The 19444-nt window shown below is 37.3% G+C and overlaps 1 protein-coding gene across 15 annotated transcripts in view; it reads right to left on the reverse strand.

Annotated features, from left to right (window-relative positions):
- Positions 1-19444, reverse strand: part of DNAH14 (dynein axonemal heavy chain 14) — a 506458-nt gene that overhangs the window by 437797 nt on the left and 49217 nt on the right. For 14 of the 15 annotated variants that reach the window (XM_050760224.1, XM_050760215.1, XM_050760305.1 and 11 more), the window contains exon 9: positions 1618-1762. In XM_050760224.1, coding sequence (XP_050616181.1) covers positions 1618-1762 — 145 coding nt within the window. Of the gene's footprint in view, positions 1-1617; positions 1763-19444 lie in introns of those variants that run through there. The other variant, XM_050760298.1, reaches the window with a different exon arrangement.

Here is a 19444-nt window from a genome sequence, read left to right on the forward strand (position 1 = left end):
AATCAAATATATACTGAATGCCTTACTCACATTAATATTCTTTATTTAAAAGCCTCATCTCCTCCCCTATGGCTATTCAAATCCAGTACAGCCTAGCTCAAAATATGAGGCATGACCTAACTTTAATTCCAAATAAGGCTAATCTCTGCCTTCTCTGGATTTCTGTAACATGACTGTTTTACAAGTATTGTTTGCACGTAAACATTTCTTACCTTATACTTTGCTAATGATTAGGTAGAATGATTAGCACAACAAAGAAACTATCTCTCAAATTAGTTTTCATTTTTATATGTAAAGAATTATTTCTTCCCATGAACTGTAAGCAGATTGAAAACAGCAAAGCTTTGCTTTTCACTTTGTATTCATCTCCTTTGCACAGCACTTTGCATATAATAGATAATAAATACTTACCTATTGTCTGGAAAAGTTTGTTCTCTTCCTCCTGATGTTCCATATTAAAGCTGACATGGCCTAAGGTCTCTAGGAAAGAGTCCTAACATTTCTTCTCTATCACTGGTCATGTTCTCTATCATTTGTTAGCATTTAAGGTGCAGACTTCAAAGGTATTTTAAAGTGTTTTATGCCTTCCCACCCATCATTAAAAATTAATAAATTTTGTCACTCAGCCATTTACAAAACAATCTAATATCACAGAGTATTTTATTTCCTTCTACATGAAAACCATATCCTATTTCCTTCTACATAAAAACCAAATCAAAAAGATTCCTCTGTGAAACGTCTCCCACTTAAGGTGAATTTAATCCTTTTGAAACATAAACATTCTCAATATAGGTATAAAAAATAAAACAATACAGGTATAAAAAATACATCTATGTAATAATTCCTCTTCCTTCATTAATTTATTCTTTTATTCAAAGACTAGTGTTGAGCACCTACTATGTATCAATCACTACACATAATCAATTCTAAACATCAGATGTTGATTTACAAGTATTAATCTTGTTACATGTAGTCAACACAACTGATTTTCGAGCTAATTATCAAATATTTAACTTGTCCAAGCCCCTTAAGAATTCCTCTTTCTTAGTCTAGATAACTCTACCAATTTTGCTTTTCTCCCTCATACATTGAGTGAGTGAAGTAAAAACTGCTAGAATCTTGTTCAATTGTAGACTAGTTGTAGGTACTTAACCACTCAAAAGAGCTATCTTATAGAAATTAAATTATTCCATTAAGAGGCTCACTTTTTCTAGAATCTTGAGATAGGAGAATTCATAAATTTAACCAAAACTTCTGAGTTGAAGCTTATGATAATATCTTGACAGCTATACAGGAGGAAGAATAGTTGATAACTATCAATTATGTATAAGAAGTAACTGATTATTTTAAATAATATTACACATTTGGAAATACATTTGAAAATAAAGGGTCTTATGGACTTAGGTTACTCATAAGGAAGAAACTACAAGAAATGTTAACTATTAAAATGTATTGCAAGGAACTCATGTCCTTTGCAGATATTTTAGAACAGTAGTAATCGAAAGAGATGGTTTATTTATGAATTTAGAAATCTGTATATTTTTTAATTCAAATGCTATATGTTCTTCCTAGTTTCTATATACCAATATTAGCTTATAGTAGTATACTTCTACTCACCTTTACAAGGCATATGGCAGATAGATTATTTTCATGGTCATTATCATTTTTGAGATTAATTGCATCTTCACAAAGTCCTCTTATATAAAGCAAACAGGCTTGAAATAAGTCATCAGCCAAAAAAAGATGGTGGTACAAAAATGATCTGAAAGTTAAAAAATTTCTACAGATTTATCTCTCATTCAAAATGAATAAAATTAATTTAGAGGTAAGTAGTATGGTTTAGGTAATATCCTTATAGTCAAAATGTTTTACATCTACCCCATTTTAAATGATAATGATTAGTAAGCATTAGGGGTTGTGTTTGGATGATAATGTTGTAGGCAAGGCTTTGGGGACTAGGTGTGTTGAATAAGAACAAAAGAGGAGGGGGAACAAGTAATGACATTCTATTATGCCACTGAGTTCTAATTTTGAAATATGAGGAAGTATTATCTAAAATGAATTATATGTCCTCAATGTATTTAATTCACTAAATCAAAATAAATTCCTTCAATGTACTTTTTTCCCAATTATAGGAAAAAATACTAACTGGATTACAGACCATTGGGAGAATGTTTCTTAAAATTTCCAACTACTTATATCCTAAAATAAAGAAGATGGGCCCTTTTCTTTCCTGTCTTTTTCTACTAGTCTAAATAATGATCACAAAGGTGAGACAAATCACTACTAACTACACTGGAAATAATAGAAAGACAGAACTTGGGGAGAAAAGGGCAGAGTAGAAGAGATGAGGTTCCTTAAAAATTGGATCAAGTAAAGCAAACTTCCCTGTGCACCAGTATGTAGAGAAGAGAGGGCCTTCTGCCCTGAATCATCCCTTTGGAGTGGCTGATTTTTAAGGGTTATCAAGCTCATAAATATACAGAAAATATAATAATCAGAAATTATCTCTTCCCTCTTTCTATTTTATAGTTGAGGGCTTTATATATTATAAAGCTAGTGAATTTTAAGCTTCATGGGTTCATCATTTACACTGCCTATTCTAAAGTCCTGTACTATTTATCTTAAAGAACCCTCCCAATTATATAAGCCTCACATAACATAAAACTACTCCTAGACACAGAAGAATTTGATGACATCCCTTTAAGTATCTGATACAGAAAAGGAGATTATGCTAAAGACATGTGGCACATCACGGAAAGTAAAATATCACAAAAAGCAAATACAATCTCAGTATTTATTAACAAGAGGTTGACTATCAAAATTTAGGTAATAATAGACTCACATTATTCAGTGTTTGTTTAAAGTTTTCTTTTTTTCCTTTAAAAATGTACTAAATTTTGGTTTGCATATTTCGACATAGATATGAAAGTGGGGAAGGTGCACATAAAAGTAATTATAAGAATGGAAAACATGAAAAAATTTATAGCTGTAATGCATTATCTGACAGGAGAAAAATAACACATCGACTAATGACTGTCTTCAAGCATAAGTATTATAAGGAACTCACCACAAATTTCTATTTTATTACCAAAGAAAACAAAATACATTCTACACAACATAACTCACACACACACTAGAACTGCGTGGTATTAGGGAACATACCACAAAAGACTATTACTACTCAGGTACTGGACTCCAGGAAAAATGAAATAGACATACTTTTCACTGTTCTTCCTGCTCAGCACAACTAAAAACTCTGGATATTACATTAAAGCCGACATAACAAAACATTGAAGGGTGGGGAAGAAAAGGCAAAGGTGTCTAGAAATGACATGGTGGTAAGTTCCCTGTGTTTTCTTTTTGCCCAATATATCCCAGACTTGAAGCTGAAGAAACCAGTAACCTAGAAATGCCAATGGGTGCAGATTAAGAAAAAAAAAGTCCATTGTCTAGGTAAAGGACCAGGACAGGGGCAGCCTACCATGACAGAAACTTTTATTCAGTAACTATTCTATTCCAGCCAAATACCATAGGGAAAAAAGGGTGAGTGGGAAGCCTAGAGTTCCACTCTTGGAGAATTGTTATAAAGCACCCTTAATGCCTCCACGGAGGGTTTTCAGGGAAAGCGAAGTAGGGAGCTTGGACACTTGTCCCCAGTGGGTGGTAATATGTAAAGAAATAGAAGACATAAAGAAGAACCAAATGGAAATTTTAGAATTAAAAAATACAATGACAGAAATACAAAAAACTCAATGGATTAACTCAATGATAGAACGAAGTAGACAGAGAAACAAATCAGTGAACTGACAGAAAAACAGAAATTATCCAATTCAAACAACAGCAAAAAAAAAAATGAGGGAAGTGAATCGCTTGAACCCAGGAGGTAGAGGTTGTAGTGAGCTGAGATCATGCCACTGCACTCCATCCAGCCTGGGCAACAGAGTGACCATCTCAGAAAAAAAAAAAAAAAAAAAAAAAAAAAAAAAGAACAAATCTACATTCACCTGTGGAATTACAAAACTGATCTAGCATTTGTGTCTGAAGTCCCAGAAGGAGAGGTTAAAGAAGACAGGGCTTAAAAAAAATAAAAAATACTTGAAGAAATAATGGCTGAAACATTCTAAATTTGTCAAAAGAAACACAAACCTAGAGATTCAAGAAGCTAAGGGAACTCAAAACAGGATAAAGACAAAGAAATCCACAACCAAGACACATCAAAGTCAAACTTCTGAAAACTAAACACAAAGAAAAAAAACCTTGAAATCAGCAAGAGGAAAAACACTTTATCTATAGGAGAAAAACAATTCAAATGACCATGGAGGTTAGAAGTGACACAATGTTTTTCAAGTGCTGAAAGAAAGGAACTGTCAACCCAGAATCCTATATCTAGCAAAAATGTTCATGAATTAAGAGGAAATTAAGACATTCTAAGACAGAGGAAAAGTAAAAGAACTTGTGTACTAACAGACCTACACAAAAAATATGTCTAGAGAAAGTTCTTTAAACAGAAATCAAACAACCAAACAATAAAAGAAGGAACACTACATTAAAAAGGAAGAAAAAACATGATAAACAAAAATATAAGCAAACAGAATATTCCTCTCATGAGTTCTCTAAATTCTATTTGATGATAGAAACAAAAATAATAACATTGATAAAGTTTCAAATGTATGCATAAAAGCTAAGACAATATATTACAAACAGGAAGGTAAAGAAACATGAAGGTTGCTACATGTTCAAACTGATAAAATTATAACACCAGTAGACTGTAATGTATATATAATCTTATACTACAGCAGCCATTAAAAAAGCTACACAAAGAGATACATTGAAAAATACTACAGATAAATCGAAATAGAATTCTTAAAAATGTTCAAGGCAGGAAACATAAAACATAGAAACAAACAGCAGAGAGAACTAACAGAATAAAAAAAATGGCTTATAACTTAAAGCCCATATAAATAATCAGATTAAATTTAAATAGTCTAAATATGGCAATTAAAAGACAGAGATTGGTAGAATGGGTTTTAAAATATGGCATAGGTTAGGCACAGTGGCTCACACCTGTAATCTCAGCATTCTGGGAGGTCGAGGCGGGCAGATCACCTGAGGTTGGGAGTTCGAGACCAGCCTGACCAACATGGAGAAACCCTGTCTCTACTACAAATACAAAATTAGCTGGGTGTGATGGTGGGTGCCTGTGATGCCAGCTACTTGGGAAGCTGAGGCAGGAGAATGGCTTGAACCCGGGAGACCAAAGTTGTGGTGAGTTGAGATCTTGCCATTGCACTCTAGCCTGGGCAACAAGAGTGAAACTCCATCTCGAAAAAAAAAAAAATGTATGGCACAACTGTATGCTGTCCATAAGAAACTCACTTCAAATATAGGCATATCAAAAGTAAAAGGATGGAAAAGATATATTGTGTAAACACTAATCAAAAGAAAACATAGTGGCTATATTAAAACCAAATAAAGAAAACTACCAGTACAAAGAACAAATAAAACTACCAGAAATACTGAGGGACACTATACAATGTTAAAAGCATCAATCCACCAAGAAGATAGAGTAATTCTAAGCGTGTATGCATCAAACAATAGGGTTGCAAAATGTCCAACAAAAACTGAACTGAAAGGAAAAGGAGACAAATCCACACTTATAGCTGGAGACTTCAGCACTCTCTCAACAACTGACAGAACAACTAGGCAGAAGATCAGCAAAGATCTAGAAAGCTAAACAACTTTATCAACCAAGTGGGTCTAAGCAGTGTTCTACAGAATACTCCACCCAACAACAGAAGAATACACAATCTTTTCAAGTTCCCATGGAACATATATCATATAAAGACCATATCCTGGAAACAACAACAACAACTCAACAAATTTTTAAAAAATCATACAGACTGATTTCTCACCACAATGAAATCAAACTAGAAATTAGTAACAGGAAAAAAACAAAATCTCTAAACACTGGAAATTGAACAAAACACTGCTAAATGGGTCAAAGAGAAAGACTCGAGGAAAATTAAAAATTCAGTGAACTGAATGAAAATACAACATATCAAAATACGTGGTATACAGCTAAACCAGTGCTGACAGAAATTTATAGCACTGAATGCTTACATTAAAGAGGTATTACAAAATCAATAATCTAGGCTTTCACTTTAAGAACTTAGAAAACAAAGAACAAATGAAACCCAAAGCAAACAGAGGAAAGAAATTATTTCATTGATAGGAGCAGAAATCAATGAAATGGAGAAAAGAAAAACAATCGAGAAAAATTAATGAAACAAAGAGCTGATTCTTTGAAAACATCAATAAAGCAAACTTCAAATAAAATTGAAAAAAAGTGAAAGGACACAAAGTATCAGGAACAGGAATGAAACAGGATATCAAGATTGATTCTGTAGACATCAAAGGTATCATAAGGGAATATTATGAATAATTCTATACATAAAACTGACAACTTAGATGAAATGTACCAATTCCTCAAAAAACACAAACTACAACAACTCACCCAATGTGAAACAGATAATCTCAGTAGCCCTATACCTACCAAGAAAACTGAATTCATAATTTAAAAACTTCCAAAGAAGCAATCTCCAGGCCCAGATTACTTCACTGGACATTTCTACCAAATGCTTAAAGAAGAATTAACACAGATATCAGTAAAGGGTCAAAATACAGGGTCTCAGGACTTTATTACCTCCCACAGAAAGTTAAACTAGCAACTATTCACAAACAAGAACACCTTTGTGTTCCCAAAACTTGGGAAGGCCTGAGAAAGCTGCATGGACCACAGAACACAGAACCAAAAAAAAAAAAAAAAAAAGAAAAAGAACTGCCTTTGAAGGATAAGAGAACTTATCTCACTTTGATCCCACTGCCCTTCCTTTCCCCAAGATGGCTCACTGCAACAAAGAAAAAATTTCCCAGGGCCCACAGTTTCTACAGCAGGAAAATAGAATAGAAAGCAGACATCCCATTTCCCTGGCATTCTGATATGCTTCCCAAGAAGTCTACTTCAGTCTCACTTCTTAAGGAACACAGAGGGTAACAGCATGGCTAGACCACCTGGGGTCAGGTAGAGATAAAGCAAGGAGACAGAGCCCATGGCAATTAGCCTGCAGATCTTGATGGCAGCTCTGTGTACCTGCCAGAGGTAGCACGCAATCTGAGGTACCAGCTAACAGCATAGCTCCCTCACAAATCCTAGCTAGTCACTCTCAGAAGTGTTGGAAAATTCTACCTGGCTTATATCCCTAGATGGCTCAGCCTCCAGTCCAGCCTCAGACCCTGCCCCAACGCCCCATACAGGGAGAGAAATACCCACCACACTGCAATGTAACGAAGCACAGAAGCTAGTTCTTCCACACCCAGAAGGTTAAATAACACTCAGTTCAGGCTCAAAGCCCACCCCAAGGCCCTGCATAAGCAGGAAGGCAAACCTTGTCTGTGTATTATGTACTAGGCATAGCAGCTGGTCCCCTCCATCCTAAGCAGTGACTCCACCTAACCTTGCAGCTCCTCTCACAACCCCACCCAATTGCAGTGGTGGTACCATTAGGCCAGGGAATATATGTTGTGGCTCAGCCAGATAAAAGACAATTGCAGTGTCCAGCCAGCAGTTCTGCTTGATTGCAGAGCTCAGTCGGGGTCTCACCAGAGAGTAGAGTCCAGCCAGCTTCCCTACCCTAATCAAAGACAGCAGCTCAGCCGGGTGTGGTGGCACATGCCTGTAGTCCCTGCTACTCGGGAGGCTGAGGCAGGAGAACTGCTTGAACCCGAGAGGCAGAGGTCGCAGGGAGCTGAAATCACGCCAGTGCACTCCAGCCTGGGCAACAGAGGAAGACTCCGTCTCAAAAAACAAAACAAAACAAAATGCTCAACATCACTAATCATTAGGGTAATGCAAATTAAAACCATAATGATCTAGCCAAAGTCCAGCCTATTAAAAAACACAATGAAATATCACCTCCGAAAGGCTACTATCAAAAAAATGAGACATAAACGAGTGTTGGCAAGGATTTGGAGAAAAGGGAAGGTTAATACAATGTTGTGACAATATAAATTAGTACAGCCATATGGAAAACTGTATGGAGGTTCCTCAAAAAACTAAAAATAAAGTCACCATACTATTCAACAATCCTACTTCTAAATATTTACCCAAAAGATTTGAAATAAGTATGTCAAAGAGATATCTGCACTTCCACATTCACTGCAGCACTATTCACAGCAGCCAGGTTATGGAATCAACCCAAGTGCCCATTAACAGATGGACAGATAAAGAAAATGTGGTATCTATATGCAACGGAATACTATTCAGAAAGAAATTCTGTCATATGACACAACATGGATAGAATCGAAGAACATTGTTAAGTTAAATAAGCCAGGCACAAAAAAACAAATGACACATGTTCTCATAAGCAGAATCTCAGGCAATCAAACTGAAAAAAGCAGGGAGTAGGATGGTGTTTACCACAGGCTGAGGGTAGGGGAAATGGGGGAGATTATGGTCAAAAGATACAAAGCCTCAGATGGGAAGAATAAGTTGTTGTTTTGAGATCTATAGCACGGTGTGGTGAATATAGTTAATAATGGTGTGTACTGTATATTTTGAAAGTGCTAAGAGTAAATTTCAAATGTTTTCACCACAAAAATATAAGTGTTTGAGGTGATAAATATGTTAACTAGCTTGATTTAATTATTCCACATTGTATTCATAAACTTTAACATCATTTTGTACCCTAAATATATATAACTATAATCTGTCAATGTAAAATAAAAGTAAATAAATATATAATATCTTTTAAGACAGAAAAAAAGAAAAATTAATACCAATTCTGCACAATCTCTCCTGGAAAACAGGAGGAAGAAGAAACACTTCCTAGTTCATTTTATGAAGCTAGTAACATCCTGATATCAAAACCAGGCAAAGTTAAAAACAAAAAAAAAACACTACAGACCATCATTCCTCATGCAAAGATCCGTAGCAAAATATTATCCAAGAAAATTCTCTAAAATATGTAAAAAGAATTATGCATCATGACCAATAGGGATTTATTCCAGGGATGCAAAGTTGGTTTTGTATCCAAAAATCTATCAATGTACTTTACCATATTAATAGACAAAAGAAGAAAAAAATCACATGATCAAATAAATTTATACAGAAAAAAGCATGTGACAAAATTTAGCACACTTTTAGGATAAAAACTCTCAGAAAAATAGGAATAGAGAGAAACTGCCTCAACTTGACAAAGAGCATTTATTAAAAATCTATAGCTAACATTTTAATAGTGAAAGACTCAATCCTTTCCTTTAAGATAGGGAAAAAGTCAACAATGTCTATTCTTCACCACTCTTATTCGACATAATGCTGGAAGTTCCATCCATTATATAAGGCAAGAAGAGAAAATAAAGCCGTATAGATCAGAAATGAAGAAATAAATTGTCCCTATTTACAGATAACCAATATTCTATATAGAATATCCCAAAAAATATACAAAAAACTCCTAGAACTATTAAGTGACTTCAACAAGGTTATAGCATATAAGATCAATATATGAAAATCAATTTGTTTCTATATACTAGCAATGAATGCATGAACATGTAAATTAAATACTCAATCCCATTTATAATTACTTGACATAAAATGAAATAGTTACAAATCTAACAAAACATTTCTGGTGATTAAATTTATGTGTGAACTTGAGTGAGCCAGCAGTTGCCCAGATTTTTATTTAAACATTATTTTGGGTCTTTCTCTGAGGTATTTCTGGATGAGATTAGTATCTGAGTAGGTAAACTCAGTAAAACAGATTGCCCTCTCCAGAAGGGTTGGGTCTTGCTATGGTTTGAATGTTCCCTCTAAAATTCATGTTGTAATTTAATTACCACTGTGATGATATTAAAAGGTAGGACTATTAAGAGTGATAAGGTCATTAGGGCTCTGCACTCATGAATGGATTAATGCCATTATTGAGGGAATGCATTATTACTGCTGGAGTAGGCTCCTGATAAAAAAGAAGAGTTCAGGCTGGGCACAGTGGATCACACCTCTAATCCCAGTAATGGAAGACTGAGGCAGAAGGATAAGGAATTTCAGACCAGCCTGTGAAACATAGTGAGACTGTATCTCTAAAAATGTTTTTAAAAATCAGCCAGGTATGGTGGTACATGCCTGTAGTCCCAGCTACTTGGGAAGCTGAGGTGGGAGGAGGGCTTGTGTACAGGAGCTTGAGGCTACAGTGAGCTATGATCACAACACTGCACTCCAGCCTGGCTGACAGAGATCCTCCTAAAAATATATATTTGTAATAGAATGATTTATATTCCTTTGGGTATATACCCAATAATGGAATTGCTGGGTCAAATGGTATTTCTGGTTCTAGAGCTTTGAGGACTCACCACACCATCTCCCACAATGGTTGAACTAATTCACATTCCCACCAACAGTACAAAAGTGTTCTTATTTCCCCACAGCCTTTCCAGCATCCATCGTTTCTTGACTTTTTAATAATCGCCATTCTAACTGGCGTGAGATGTGGTTTTGATTTGCATTTCTCTAATGTTCAGTGATGTTGAGCTTTTTCGTGTATGTTCACTGCAGCACTATTCACAATAGCAAAGACATGGAATCAACCCAAATATCCCTTAATGATAGACTGGATAAAGGAAATGTGGTACATATATACCATGGAATACTTTGCAGCCATTAAAAGGAACAAGATCATATCTTTTGCAGGGATATAGATGGAGCTGGAAACCATTATCCTCAGCAAACCAACGCAGGAAAAACAACCAAACACCGCATGTCCTCACTTATAAGTGGGAGTTGAACAATGAGAACACATGGACACAGAGAGGGAAACAACACACACTGGGGCCTGCTTAGAGGTGGAGTTGGGGGAGGGAGAGCATTAGGAGAAATAGCTAATGCATGCTGGGCTTAATACCTAGGTGGTGGGTTCATAGGTGCAGCAAACCACCATGGCACACATTTACCTATGTAACAAACCTGCACATCCTGCACATGTACCCCAGAACTTAGCTCACACCTGTAATCCTACCACTTTGGGAAGCTGAGGGAGGTGGATCACAAGGTCGGGAGTTCAAGACGAGCCTGGCCAACATAGTGAAACCCCATCTCTACTAAAAATACAAAAAATTAGCTGGTTGTGGTGGTAGACGCCTGTAATCCTAGCTATTCAGGAAGCTGAGGCAGGAGAATCGCTTAATCCCAGGAGGCGGGGGTTGCAGCGAGCCAAGATTGCACCACTACATACCAGCCTGGGTGACAGAGCAAGACTCCATCTAAAAAAAAAAAAAATTTAAATAACTAAAATAAAATAAAATAATTCAACATGATTTCCTCTGTCTCACAAGCTTGCTTGCTTGCCCTTCTGCCTTCCACCTTCTTCCATGGAACGACCCAGTACAAAGGCCCTAACCAGATGCCAGTTGTCAAGTTCTTGAACTTCCCAGCCCTCCAGACCCATAAGACAAATACGCTTCCTTTTCTCCACAAATGATCCAGTCTGTAGTATTTGCTATAGCAATACAAAATGAACTGAGACAGGCCTCATCCAATTCATTGAGGCCTGAATAAAACAAAAATACTGAGTAAGAGACAATTCTGTCTCTCTCTTCCTGTCCTCAAGCTGACACAATGGCTTTCTCCTGTTGTTGGATTTGAACCTGGACTGGAACTTAAATCACTGTCTCTGTTGGTTTTTAGGCCTTTGGAGTCAGACTAGAAGGGGAATTATACTATACCATCAGATCTCCTGGGACTCTAGTTTACCAACTACAGGTCTCAGGTCTCTCTCTCTCTCTCTCTCTCTCTCTCTCTCTCTCTCTCTCTCTCTCTCTGTGTCTCTCTCTCTCTCTCTCACTCTCTCCCCACCCCCCACCCCGCCTTTTCTCTCTCTCTCTCTCCTCATATATTTGTAGCTATTGTAAATGGGACTACTTTCTTGATTTCTTTTTCAGATTATTCGCCGTTGGCATATAGAAATACTACTGATTTTTGTATGTTCATTTTGTATCCCGTAACATTACTGAATTTGTTTATCAATTCAAATAGATTTTTAGTGGAGTCCTTAGGTTTTTCCAAATACAAGATCCTATCATCTGCAAACAAGGATCATTTGATTTTTTACTTTCCAATTTGGATGGCCTTTATTTCTTTCTCTTGTCTGAGTACTCCAGCTAGGACTTCCAGTACTAGTTTGATGGGCATCTTTGTTGTACTCCATATCTTAGAGGAAAGAATTCCAATTTTTCCACATTCAGTACAACAATGCTAGCTGTGAATCTGTCATATATGGCTTTTATTATGTTGAGGTACGTTCCCTTCTATAGCCAGTTTTTAGGAATTTTTGTCATGAAAGGATGTTGGATTTTATCAAATGCTTTTTCAGCATCAATTGAAATGATCATATGGTTTTTGTCCTTCATTCTGCTGATATAATGTTTCACATTGATTGCATATCAATCAATATGCAAATGTTGCAAATGCAAATGTTGATATGTTCAACTATCCTTGCATCCCTGGGATAAATTCCATTTGGTCATGATGAACAAAGTTTTTAACATGCTGTTGAATTTAGTTTGCTAGTACTTTGTTGAGGATTTTTGCATCTTTTTTCTAGGGATATTGGCCTGTAGTTTTCTCTTTTTTTTTTTTTTTTAATAAGTCTTTGTCTGGTTTTGGTATTAGGGTAATACTGTCCTCATACAATGAGTCTGGAAATATTCCCAACTACTCTATTTTTCAGAACAGTTTGAGTAGGATTGCTATAGTTTTCTTTAAATGTTTGCAAAATTCAGAAGAAGCCACCAGGTCCTAAGGTTTTCTTTGCCGGAAGACTTTTTTTGTTACAGCTTTGATCTTGTTACTTGTTACTGGTATTTTCAGGTGTGCTTTGGGTTATATCTCCTTGGTGTTCTATAACCTTCTTGTACTTGAATATTAATATCCTTCCCTAGGTTTGGGAAGTTCTCTGTTATTATTCCTTTGAATAAACTTTCTACCCCTAACTCTTTTTTAACCTCTTTTTTAAGGTCAATAACTCTCAGATTCACCCTTTTGAGGCTATTTTCTAGATTTTGTAGGCAAGCTTCATTCTTTTTTATCTTCTCTGTATATTTTCAATTGTCTTCAAGCTCACCAATTCTTTCTTCTGCCTGATTAATTCTGCTATTAAGAGACTCATGCATTCTTCAGTAGATCAACTGCATTTTTCATCTCCAGAATTTCTGCTTCTTTTTGATTATTTCAATTTGTTGTTAAGTTTATCTGATTGCTTAATTCCTTCTCTGTGTTATCTTGAATTTCTTTGAGCTTACTCAATACAGCTATTTTTTTTAATTCTATTTTTTGATGTTATTGGGGTACAGGTGGTATCTAGTTCCACGAGTAAATTATTTAGTGGAGATCTGTGAGAACCTGGTGCACCCATTGCCTAAGCAGTATACACTGCACCATATTTGTTGTCTTTTACCCCTCGCCCCCACCCAGCTGTTCCCCCCAAGTCCCCAAAGTCCACTGTATCATTCTTATGCTTTTGCGTCCTCATAGCTTAGCTTCCACATATCAGTGAGAACATACCATGTTTAGTTTTCCATTCCTGAGTTACTTCACTTAGAATAATAGTCTCTAATCTCATCCAGGTCATTGCAAATGCTGTTAATTCATTCCTTTTTATGGCTGAGTAGTATTCCATCATATATATACCAGAGTTTCTTTATATACTTACTGTTTGATGGGCATTTGGGTTGGTTCCACGATTTTGCTATTGTGAATTGTGCTGCTATAAATGTGCATGTGCAAGTATCTTTTTTGAACAATAACTTCTCCTCTGGGTAGATACCCAATAGTGGGATTGCTGGATCAAATTGATAGTTCTACTTTTAGTTCTTTAAGGAATCTCCACACTGCTTTCTATAGCAGCCGTACTAGTTTACATTCCCACCAGCAGTGTAGAAGTGTTCCCTGATTGGTGCATCCATGCCAACATCTATTATTTTTTGAATTTTTGATTGTGGCCATTCTTACAGGAGTAAGGTGGTATTGCATTGTGGTTTTGATTTGCATTTCCCTGATCATTAGTGATCTTGAGCATTTTTTCATATATTTGTTAGCCATTTGTATATCTTATTTTGAGAATTTCCTATGTATGTCCTTAGCCCACTTTTTGATGGGATTATTTTTTCTCTTACTGATTTGTTGGAATTCATTGTAGATTCTGGATATTAGTCCTTTGTCAGCCCACTTTTTGATGGGACTGTTTTTTTCTTACTGATTAGTTTAAGTTCATTGTAGATTCTGGATATTAGTTCTTTGTCAGATGTATATATTGTAAAGATTTTCTCCCACTCTGTGGATTGTCTGTTTGCTGACTATTCCTTTTGCTGTGCAAAAGCTCTTTAGTTTAATTAAGTCCCACCTATTTATCTTTGTTTTTATTGCAGTTGCTTTTGTGTTTTTGGTCATGAAATCCTTGCCTAAGCCAGTAGCTAGAAAGGTTTTTCCAATGTTATCTTCTAGAATTTTTATAGTTTCAGGTATTAGGTTTAAGTCCTTAATCCATCTTGAGCCAATTTTTGTATAAGGTAAGAGATGAGGAACCAGTTTCATTCTCCTACATGTGGCTAGCCAATTATCCCAGCACCATTTGTTGAAAAGGGAGTCCTTTCCCCACTTTATGTTTTTGTTTGCTCTGTCAAAGATCAGTTGGTGTAAGTATTTGGGTTTATTTCTAGGTTCTCTTTTCTGTTTCATTGGTCTATGTGCCTATTTTTTTTTTTTACCAGTACCATGCTGTTTTGGCCTTATGGTATAGTTTGAAATCAGGTAGTGTGATGCCTCCAGATCTGTTCTTTTTGCTTAGTCTTGCTTTGGCTATGCAGGCTCTTTTTTGGTTCCATATGAATTTTAGAATTGTTTTTCCTAACTCTGTGAAGAATGATGGTGGTGATATTTTGATGGGTATTGTGTTGAATTTGTAGATTGCTTTTGGCAGTATGGTCATTTTCACAATATTGATTCTACCCATCCATAAGCAAGGGATGTGTTTCCAATTGTTTGTGTCATCTGTGACTTCTTTTAGCAGTGTTTTGTAGTTTTCCTTGTAGGGGTCTTTCTACTCCTTTGTTAGGTATATTCATACGTTTTCTTTTTTTCAGCTATTGTAAAAGGGGTTGAGATCTCGATTTGATTCTTTGCTTGGTCACTGCTAGTGTACAGAAGAGCTACTGATTTGTGTATATTAATATTGTATCTGGAAACTTTGCGGAATACTTTTATCAGTTCTAGGAGCTTTCTGGAGGAGTACTCAGGGTTTTCAAGGTAAACAGTCATACTGTCAGCAAATAGGGACAGTTTGACTTCCTCTTTACCAATTTGGATGCGCTTTATCTCTTTCTCTTGTTGGACTGCTCTGGCTAAGACCTCCAGTACTAAGTTGGAGAGAAGTGATGAGAGTGGGCATCCTTGTCTTGTTCTCGTTCTCAGGGGGAATGCTTTCAACTTTTCCCCATTCAGTATTATGTTGGCTGCAAGTTTGTCATAGATGGCTTTTATTACACTAAGGTATATCCCTGTATGCCAATTTTGCTGACGGTTTTCATCATAACCTCACCTAACACATAAGGAATCACATAAACTTAAAGGGGTGGAAAAAGGCATTTCATGCAAATTGTCACCAAAAGTGAGCAGGGGTAGTTATTCTTATACCAGACAAAACAAACTTAAAAGCAACAGCAGTTAAAAGAGACAAAAAGGGACATTATATAATGGTAAAAGGCCTCATCTAACAGGAAAACACAATCCTAAACATACATGTACCTAACACTAGAGCTTGCAAGTTTATAAAACAATTACTAATAGACCTAAGAAATGAGATAGACAGCAACACAATAATAGTGGAGGACTTCAATATCCCACTCACAGCACTAGACAGGTAATCAAAACAGAAAGTCAACAAAGAAATAATGGATTTAAACTATACCTTGGAACAAACAGACTTAACAGATATATACAGAATATTTCATTCAACAACCACAGAAAACACATTCTATTCAACAGCCCATGGAACTTTCTCCAAGATAGACCACATGATAGGCCATAAAACAAGCCTCAATACATTTAGGAAAACTGAAATTCTATCAACCACTTTCTCAGACCACGGTGGAATAAAACTGGAAGTCAACTCCAAAAGGAACCCTCAAAATCATGCAAATACATGGAAATTAAATAACCTGGTCTTGAATGAGCATTGGGTCAAAAATGAAATCAAAATGGAAATTTAAAAATTCTTCAAACTGAATGACAATAATAACACAACCTATCAAAACCTCTGGGATATAGCTAAGGTGGTGCTAAGAGGAACATTTGTAGCTCTAAACGACTACATGAAAAAGTCTGAAAGAGCACAAATAGACCATCTAAGGTCACGCCACAAAGAACTAGAGAAACAAGAACAAACCAAACCCAAACCCCAGATGTTGTATTTTTCCTTACACGGGGCACCAGTTGGGTATTGTTCCTCACAAGAGTGCATTAGCAGACCCTGACCCAAATGCCAGATGGATAAAACGTACACTGACACACAGATATTCTGCTTTGCCAGTCCAGTTGAGTGTCCGACCACCTGCACACCAAGAGAGGTTTATCACTAAGCAGCTTGCACTCCAGGCATTTATTTAGTATACAATGAACAATAGAAGCACTGAGTCAACACACTTGTGAATAATTAACATGATTAAGAGAGTAGTTCTACAAATGATTAAAGCTCAGGTACTGGCAGTCTAAAGTAAATACCATTAGGGGGCAATACCCCTAGTTGACCTCCCTCATGAGAGGGCCATTTTGCTCAAAGGTTAGTTAATGGAGGTAGGGTAAACAGACTTAACTGGGGAGGCCTCTATTGTCCCTAGTATTTACCCTATGACCTAATGCTCTAAGGTAAAAACTGGCTGCCTTCAGCCTGTTCAGTAATTACAAGCTATGTAAGCTTTCAGCCTTCCAAAAGGTTTGTGACTATTTCCTATAACTTTCCCTAATATTTCCCTTTAATATTTCTGCCACAATCCTGCGTGAATCCCAACACCAGCAGAAGAAAGGAAAAACCAAGATCAGAGCAGAACTAAATGACACTGAAACAAACAAACCAAAAATACAAAAGATAAATGAAACAAAAAGCTGGTTCTTCGAAAAGATAAATAAGATTGATAGACCATTAGCAAGTTTAACCAAGAAAAGAAGAGAGAAAATCCTTTATCCATATAATCTAGAAAACCTAGAAGAGATGGGTAAATTCCTGGAAAAATACAACCCTCCTAGCTTAAATCAGGAAGAATTAGATACCCTAAACAGGCCAATAACAAGCAGCGAGACTGAAACGGTAATTTAAAAATTACCAACCAAAAAAAGTCCAGGACTAGAGAGATTCACAGCAGAATGCTACCAGACATTCAAAGAAGAATTGATACCCATCCTTTTGACACTATTCCACAAGATAGGGAAAGAAGGAACCCTCCCTAATTCATGCTATGAAGCCAGCATCACCCTAATTCCAAAACCAAGAAAAGACACAACCAAAAGAGAAAACTACAGACAGATATCCTTGATGAACATAGATGCTAACATCCTTAACAATATACTAGCTAACTGAATCCAACAACATATCAAACAGATGATCCACCATGATCAAGTGGGTTTCATACTAGGGATGCAAGGAAAGTTTAACATACACAAGTCAATAAATGCGATTCACCACATAAACGGAATTAAAAACAAAAATCACATGATCATCTCAATAGATGCAGAAAAAGCATTCAACAATATCCAATACAGCTATTTTATTTTTTAATTTATACTTTTAAGTTCTGGGATACATGTGAAGAACATGTAGGTTTGTTACATAGGTATACACGTGCCATGGTGGTTTGCTGCACCCATTAACCTGTCATCTACATGAGGCATTTCTCCTAATGCTATCCCTCCCCTAGCCCTCCACATGGAGCTGGGGGTGGGGTGACACAAGCCCCACTGTGGCCACCACCACTGGGATTGCACTGGGTCAGATGTATGTTCACTCAAGGACCTAAGACTCTTCAATCAGTAGCTGGCAAATCCAGCCAGGCTTGTGTCCTTCTGGTTAAACCTGAAGCCAACAGTCCTGGGTCTCCCCAAAGCCTTGTAACCACTACCTGGCTACTGTCTATGTTTACACAAGAACCTAGGGCTCTACAATCAGCAGGTGGCAAAGACCACCAGGCTGGCGTCCTTCCCTTAATGGCAGTGAGTTCCCCCAAGCCCTGGATAGGTCCAGAGATGCTGTCTGGGAGCCAAGGACTGGAGTCCAAACCCTTAGAAATTGACGTGATGCTCTATACTACCGCAACTGAGCTGGCTCTCAAACCACAAGACAAAGTCCTTCCTATTCTTCCCTCCTCTTTCCACAAGCAGAGGAAATCCCCGTGGCCACCACCACCATAGGCCCATAGGGAGTACTTCCAGGCTACCACTCATGTTTCTCAAGGGCTTCTCAGTCAGCTTGTGGTGAATGTGCCAGGCTTGGGACTCACCCTTCAGGGCAGTGTGCTCTCCTCTGCCCCACTGCAGGTCCAGAAATGTCATCCAAGAATCAAGGCCTGGAATCGGGGACACCAAGAGTCCACTTGGTATTCCATCCCACTGTGGCCAAGATAGTACTTAAGGTACAAGACAAAATCCCCTTTACTTTTCCCTCTGCTTTTCTTAAGAAAGAGTCTCACTATAGCCACCACAGCTGTGAATGTGCTAGGTCTCACCTGAAGCCAGCATGCCACAGAGTCTCTCCCAAGGCCACTGTGTACTACCTGGTTAACACTGCTGGTCATTCAGGGCCCAAGGGCTCTTTAGTCAGCAGATTATGAATCTTGCCAGAACTGGGTTCTTCCCTTCACAGCAGTGGGTTCACTTCTAGCCCAGGGTATGTCTATAAATGTGTGGGATCTAGGACCTGGAATGGGGACCTGATGACTGCCTGGTACCCTCTCCTACTGTGGCTGAGCTGGTCTCCAAGATGCAAGAAAAATCAAAGTCCTCTTTAGTCTTACCTCTCCTCTCCTCAACAAAAGAAAGGAGTGACTTTCTTTGCTGTGAGGTGTGCTGCCTGGGGTTAGGGGAGGTAGGTGCAAGCACTCCTTAGCCTTTCCAGCTGATGTCTCACTAGGTTGGGGCCCCCCACATCCATTGGCTCAAAGTCCAAAACAGCAGTAGGACTTGTTCAAGAATTGTGGTCCTTGTGGCCTACACTGCCTTTCAAGTTTATTGAGGACCACATAGCACTTTAGTCTGCAATGGCGAGGCTTGGTGGAACTCAAGTTCCAACCACTGGGATGGGCGATTCCAATCTGGCTAGAACTGGTCTAAATTCTCCCTCTGTGGGTGGCT

This window comes from Macaca thibetana, chromosome 1 (genome assembly GCF_024542745.1).
Source record: "Macaca thibetana thibetana isolate TM-01 chromosome 1, ASM2454274v1, whole genome shotgun sequence".
Taxonomy (NCBI): domain Eukaryota; kingdom Metazoa; phylum Chordata; class Mammalia; order Primates; family Cercopithecidae; genus Macaca; species Macaca thibetana.